General features: G+C 37.3%; 1 protein-coding gene across 1 annotated transcript in view; it reads right to left on the bottom strand.

Annotated features, from left to right (window-relative positions):
• Positions 1-419: 419 nt before the first annotated feature.
• Positions 420-7,903, bottom strand: part of LOC108798466 (sodium-dependent noradrenaline transporter-like) — a 180,224-nt gene continuing 172,740 nt past the window's right edge. The window contains exons 8-9 of the mRNA XM_018570227.1: positions 6,281-6,352; positions 420-846 (exon numbers count right to left, since the gene is read on the bottom strand). Of these exons, the coding sequence (XP_018425729.1) occupies positions 823-846; positions 6,281-6,352 (96 nt within the window). The 3' untranslated portion in view covers positions 420-822. The remainder of the gene's footprint in view (positions 847-6,280; positions 6,353-7,903) is intronic.

Here is a 7,903-nt window from a genome sequence, read left to right on the forward strand (position 1 = left end):
TATTTTGAAAATATATGGTCAGATATGGTATTCATGTGATGCAGCTGTTTGAGGATATTTGTATTGCTATTAATGCCCTTTTAATATAATACATTTGTGTATGTATATCCATCATGTTACTATTTTAGTGGCTATGATATAAAACTATTGTATCATATGATTTTGATTAGTGAACGGTAGCAGTTCCACATTAGAGGTTAAAAAGGTTTTACTTTTGAATACACTGAAAATAAAAAAGCATATCTGGTTTATTAGTTTTGAGACCACCTCTTTTTTCTTCTGAATAAGTTTTACTATTTAGGCTAGCATAAAGATTCTGTGACAACATGTTTATAGAGCACAGCACTTTTTTCAAATATATAATTTTAACAACACATGCCATCAAACAAAACAAAAAAAAACAATAACTAAATCAATGCTAGATGTTCAAAAATGTTGTTTATTTTTGTATAATTCAAACAAACAATAGGAATTTAGCTGTTTATATTAACAATGTATAGTATATGTCAAAATAACCAATATTTGCTTTAAACTGTACAGTACAGACAAATTATAGAGGTAGTTTTAATATGGTGACTAATGAACAACTGCTGAATTTATATTCAGAACATTTTAACCTATGTCAGCAAACATATTATCTCATCACTAACATCAGACTGCCTGAAAACATTTCAGTTAACATTGTCATATAAGAATAAAAATCATGTAAAGGATGCATTGAACAGATAAACGTTGGTTTAATTAGTAACTGTATCTTCAAATTGATCTAGCCTTTCCAAATAATTCATACTTTATTTTGTCTTCTGTCTTGTTTTTCATATTTTATATAGTCAGCCAGTGCTGCAGCTGTAGTAAAACACATGTTGTGAATTAGAGAACTAGTATTTGTGGGTTATCAACACTCAGATTTACAATATTGCTATTGAGTAATTTATGACAAGTATTGTAACTTTCTGGTGGGCAGGGATAGGGGGTTTGCATTTACAATAACATCAGGTTGGGAGTGTTAAATAAATGTTTGGCGTTAGATAACATATTCTAAAGGAATTATTTTCCCTGACTGAAATCATGTGCCATTCCCTCTAATATTATGAAAAAAATCCCCATACCTACCATATTTATTATTTGCTTCCATTCAAAAAGCAAAAGAATAACCAAGGAAGAAAAACTAGAAAACATGAAGTAATTTCAGTTATGCAATCATTTGTTGGCTCTACACCAAAAAATACTAGATTCACAGAAATGTGAGGCAAGTTCATGTAATGCACATTTATCGCATGATTTTACCACTTAGGGGGTTATTCACAAAGCTGCTTGACTGAGCAGAGTAAACCTTTCCGGGAGAAAGTGTTTCTCTCCCGGGAGCTACTATCTAATAGCGGGAGACTCCCGGAGCGTCCGGGAGAGTTGGGATGTCTGGTAATGACAGATCAGTGTCCCTGGTTACCTAGTAACCAGGGGACGCTGATCTGTCTCTGCAAGTGGCCGGAGCCAGCCATGAGATGATGGCTGGCTCCGCCCAGCTTCGGCTTTTACCTCGGCTCAGTCGAGCCGAGGCATATGCCTTTGGCTCCACTCAGCCGCTCGGCCAACTTCGGGAGCTGTACGGGCTATAGTGAATAGCCTGTACAGCTGCCCTTCGGTTCTACTGAACCGAAGGGGTCCTGGGGCATGAAGCTACGGCTAGATCCTTCGGCAGCTTTGTGAATAGACCCCTTAGTTTTCAGATGGATTGATAGGTTTTTGTTTGCATCTGTCAATTTACCAAGCACCCTTATTTTCCATTGATTTTATAGTTGAATTTCAGGTAAAACTACCTAAGAGCACAGATGGAATACATTTATTGGAGCTGTTTCTTAACAGAACATTTAGATCAATACATTCCTTTTAGTGAATACCAATTTCCAATAATTTATCAAATGAGGTTAGAGTAACATTATTAATTAATAACATCGTGTAAAAACCACTGTTATACACTGCCATGATTGCAATATTTTATCATGTGGACTATCAACAACTAAGCCATAGCAACCCTTAACACCTAAACCAATAGTGCCATCCCTTCATCTGAGTGTGCATGCACAAAGATAAATCATCCATACAGTCTTGTTTCCCTACATTTTTTCAAGAAGACCTTACATTTTTTACCTTACAATTTTGTTTATTGTTCTCTGCTCTATACTGCACAGTTAGTATGTATTTACTGTCACAACATATTCAATATATACGGTTATTTACTCTGTATGTAAAACCCCTTAAAAAAAATTCTGACTCCCCTAATAGGTATAATACACAATAATATTGTATCTAATTTTAATATTTTATCTCATATGATTGTAAATATGCTATGATAATATTTTATTTCATTATGTAGGATTGTTTGTTCCACAAATTCATTTATTACATTAACCGCTTGAAGACCAGGTGTTTAGACCCCCTTCCTGGCCAGGCCATTTTTCAGTATTCAGCGCTGCAGTACTTTGACTGACATTTATTCTGTCATGCAACGCTGTACTGAAATGAATTTTATACCATTTTTGGGGACAGATAGAGCTTTCTTTTGGTGGTATTTAATCACCAGTGGGGGTTTTATTTTTTACTATATTCAGGAGAAATTAATGTGGAATATAACATGGGTGCAAAAATTGAAAAAAGGGCCTCAGTCATGAAGGGGTTAAAAATGTTTTTTGGGGAAACTTTACATTTTTTTCCTATTTTTTTCCCCACTTAACTTTATTGCTATCACAGAGGGGGCTAAGAAACCCCTATATGTGATAGCAAAAAAAGTGACAGGTACTCTTTATGGAGACATCAGGGGTCCCCCTGAAGAAGCTGATGAAGCAGAGATCTGCTTCATCAGCTTCTCTCCAGCATCTGAAGCTGGAGAGTGACACGAGAATGCGGAAGGGAGGTAATATACAACACTTCAGCATTCTGACAGTGGAGAGGGGACCGGAGGGAGATGGTGAACCGACCTCCCTCTAATCCCCTGTCAGAGAGCCACTATGCTGGTCCCAGGCTCGCACCGGGCACAGCGGAGCCCAGGATCAGCGTGACAGCGGAAGGCGGGCTGCCACGGAGGGGTGCACATACCGGGACCCCATACAAGCGATCCGCCGGCTCTACAGCCGGCAGATCGCTTGTATGTTAACAGGCATCGCTGGCGGTTTTTAAATTATGTGTCTTTCCCGCTCGAGCGCGCCGCACGGAGCGCGCGAGTGGGCGGGACTAACAGGACGTGTATACACGCCCAGTTACATTCAAGAAGCTCCCGGTAGTTAATGTCATATTTATACATATTTATTTATGTATTACATGCATGTTATATATTTAACTCTTTTATGATCACAGTGCACTTTTACCTATTAATATAACAATCATTTATCATTTGATAATATATTATCCAGAATGAACCAGTCAATAGCTGTTTAATATAATATATGTTAATATTTATCTATATTTCTATGCGCTTTCTCATGATTTTAATAGCTTATAAGAATGAATTAAATCATGGATATATAAAATAGAGTTTTTTACACATTACTTGTTCATAATAGCATCATCATGATATGATAACCTCCACTGATAAATTATTATGTATTCAATATTTTAGCCTATATGAATGTGTAAAAAACAGTGCTGTTACTGTATCTGGTCCCATTTGTAGTGTTACACACCAAAAATGCTGAAGTGGTTTAAAATTCATTAAAAAACATTGAAGGTGATAGAATCCATTCTCAATAAACTGTAGGGATGCACAGATACTTTTCGAGTACCAATGCCGATACTTGGCATTTTCATGAGAACTATCAGGGTTTCAGCGGTTGCAGCTGGGACCTGGCTCTGGCGCTCCACCACTGTCCAGAAATCATTAGTCTGTATTCTTTTAGAAAAACTGTCACATGACAATAAACATAACAATAAACAAAAATGTATCAGGACTCGTACTTGTAAGTACTCAACAAGTACCAGTACTAGTACTTACAAAACTGGTATCTGTGCATCCCTTTATTTATATTTATAAAAACAAAATCATACATTAAAACAGAGATGTACAAATCCCAGGAGCTCTGTGTGCTCCTTATAAATGACAGCTGCCTCCTAACATGTGAATTTTTCTCTAGTCTAGTCTTGGAGCCAGGCCCAGTTTTCCCACAAGGCCACCGAGGCCCGGCCTCGGGGCGGCAGAGCGCCGACGGGCGGCAGCGGTGACCCTGTGAAAAGTATGCTTTTTAATTCTACTAAACCATCCTAAAGCTGACCATCTATTCAAGGAATATAAATATATAAGGCACACCTCAACAATATCCACAAATTAGTTTTTTTCTTTCTTAATATAAGAGTTCACCAGTCACCAGGGCCACAGTATTTTTCAGACACCCCCCAAAGAGGTCCCTGGGCTCCCAGCAGCCTAGTGAGAAATATGAAGAATAGACCACCACAGGTCCATGTGGAGATGGTAATATTCTTCACATGTGACAAAACTGGTTGCTAAATTATCTACATAGTATTGAGCAACCCCATATAAGGAGTTTAAAATGTCAATACTTTTAACTGTTCATTTGATCTCTCCAATCATCTGAAGAAACATTACACTATAGAACAATATTGCTGTCTTCTTGCTGTAATTACACCTTACCCTCTCAAATTTGTAGAATTGGGGAACCCCTACAGAAGTATTAGAATTAGATGTTATTGAAAATACATAGGGTCTATTCACGAAGCAGCCGAAGGATCTAGCCGTAGCTTCGGCCGATCCTTCGGCTAGCTTTGGCTCCAGGACCCCTTCGGTTCAGTAGCTGTACGGGCTAGGAGAGTTTTTTTTCTTTTTTTTTGCCGGCAGCAGAAACGCCGGCCAATAGAAAACTGTTGGGTGGAGCTAGCTGTAATTGCTAGCTCCACACAATCGTTTTCTATTTACTTTTCTTGCACTTTTTAAACAATTTTTCTGTTCTGCTCGGTCCCTCTGAGGGACCGAGCAGAACAGCCAAGCCGAACGCCGCTCAGCTGCACTCGGCTATTCACTCACTACTATTCGGCATCTATAAGAATAGGCCGAACAGCAGCGAGTAGCCTGCCGGAGATTCGGATCAGCCGATCCAGATTTTGGATTGGCTGAGTCGAACTCCTTCTGCACTTCGGGGCGGCCGAACATATAAATCAGCTGTACAAACCTGAAGTGAATAGCCGAACAGTGTCCGGCTCACTTCACTTGTGGTCGGTTGTTCACTCGGCTGGCCTCGGCAGCTTAGTAAATAGACCCCATAGAGAGTTTGATTTGAAGCTGTATGTAAGTAAATTTATTTCAATTTGGATGTGCTTTTGCACTATATATTTAATTATTGTATTTTAAGAAGCAACTCCAAGCAGGGCACGTCCCACCCCCTCTTTTTAATCCACCCTTTCCTGTTTTAAAAAAAAGATTTATTCATACATTTTTTAGAGGTGTAGTTGTTCTGGTCATGTGAATGTATGGGTCCTCTTCCTTCTCTGGAAAGTGAGGGGTCCTGAGTGTTGCAGGAAACTGTGCTAGGTTGTGGTGTGGGGCTGCTTTCCAAAAATTTAATTTTCCCAAAGAAACCTTCTAAATTAGGTGTAAGCATTTTAAAGCCGTTTAAATTGAAGAAATATAACTTTATCCAGCTAGACATTGTATTATCACTTTGACATTCTGCCTAGTGTAGTGTGATTTAGCAGAATTGGCCAGTCATTTCTGCTCAACTCCTCCTTAGCAGTGCAAGTCTACATTAGGATGCTTATGATAAGAAAGGTGGTCATTGCTCATTTATGCCAGCATAGAGTATTAGTGTAAGGTGCAAAACGGAAACTAAAAAAGGGTATTTTAATCTTTTCCAGGTGAAAATCAGTTATTTATTAAGTACAGCATTGTTTCAAAGAATTAAAAAGCAAAACAGAACAATGGGGACACTTAATTCTGATTTCCTTACGCATCTGGTTGTATCTACAGAACATGAAGTAAATAAACTTTTTTCAAAAGGGACACAGGTTGCAAAAAGATCTGACTGGGGTTTTAACTATTGCCAACTCCATCCAAAGTGGAAACATTTTTTGGATTCAGACATAGGTGAATAGGAAAAATTCCAGATATTAATAATATTTGGAATATACAAACATTACATATAATATACATCTAATGTTTGTCCCTCTTTGATAATTCATGTGACATTATAGCTTTACAGGCCACATTGATAATGCAATAAGTAGTATCAGAAATTGATGAATCATGCTTAAATAGATCGGAGAAAATTTGAAAACCAACCTTAAACTGTCTTATGTCTCCTTGCTGAACAAGATAATATTCACTTTCTGGCGTGATACAATATCCAAGCTTCTAAAAAGCAAAAAAACATTAAAATTAAAAATTAAACATTTCAACAATACTACATACTGTATAGAGAATACAATAATATGAACATAATCAATATGTAATTAATAATACATATACATTATAATAATACATACAAATTCATATAGACATAGCCAACAAGCAATCCCTCCACAGGTAATATTCATGTCTACATGAGGATACTTGTGATGAGAAGAGTGGTCATTGCTTATTTATACATAAAGTATTACAATGGGGGGCAGAAAGTGTATTACCAGGTGAAAATTCGTTTATATTTATCACATACAGTGATACAGGATTACATACAGGTACAATGGTACACAAAAAGCAAAGGTGCAATATTTCAATTGGGCTTTAAAGTGTATCTAAAGCCAAAATTTGTTTTTCATTTTCATTTCATTTTTTATTTACTGTGCTTCTGCTGGGGAGATTTACCCTCTGTATTCGTATTGGTGACCACTGTCACTGGGACTAAAAGTGAGGGAAAATCCAAAAGTTTGAAATGTCACCAGAGCAGAAATAGAGGGAATATCTTCTGATAAGGATACATATCCTAGTGGCTAACTGCAGCTAACTATTAAATGACCGTAAAAACACAGGGCAGAACTAGGTGGAGCAACATTGCTCTGTGCGGTGCTATGCTCTGCATCTTATGCAAATGCAGGAAAATAATAAAAATACTAATAGGGAGGTGTGGAAAGTCTATGTCCTCTGAGCTGTGCAACCAGGAGAGATCAAACCAAGAGGTCATAAAGAATCCTAGGTCCTGCTGCTATGCCTGAACAGCAGTTGGAAAACCTATTAATCCACAGCAAATACAGGGGTCTATTTATCAACAATCGCCCAGTGAATATTCATTCAAGAGTATCGAGCAAAGAGTAAATGAAATTCACCCAGCTGTTTCTGCTTCTATCCTCTCTATTTACTATGTGGGCAACTGATAGGCACAGCTTGCTATAGCAATTGTCACCGAGGTTAAAGTTATTCAAATATCCAAAAGTATAGTAAAGGTTATTTTCATATTTTTGGTCTTTGGCAAAATTTTGTTATATAGTGGGAGTTATTTATTTCAGCTTTAGGCAATAGCTCTGTATGTTTTCATTACCATGGAGAGCGATGTCATTTTTAAAATACTTTTTTCTATTAAAAAAGAATAGTTATCCCTTGTTCCAGCACCCTGGGTATGCAGGTTGGTATCACCATAACAAAGTAATGGCAAGCATGTAGCCTAACTTCTATGTTCATACTAGCCCATATGTTCTTCAGCATTGAGAAGGGTTTTCCCCAAAAATTGGAGTCAGGTGAAGTGGTCACTTCTTTGGTGACCTGGCTGTAGGGGTCTTTTGGGTCCATAACCAATTCATTGGTGAGTGTGGGTATGAAAAATAGTAAAGTAAACCACACAAAAGGCTTTTAATTAGCTACATTTACAGGTCTATTTTAACTAATATTAATATTTTAATATTTAATTTAAAAAAACATACATAGACACATGCTAAAGGTGATTTTTTTTAAAACTTATATTTACCTTTCTAG

This window comes from Nanorana parkeri, unplaced genomic scaffold (assembly GCF_000935625.1).
Source record: "Nanorana parkeri isolate BGI_ZX_2015 unplaced genomic scaffold, ASM93562v1 scaffold1481, whole genome shotgun sequence".
Classification (NCBI taxonomy): domain Eukaryota; kingdom Metazoa; phylum Chordata; class Amphibia; order Anura; family Dicroglossidae; genus Nanorana; species Nanorana parkeri.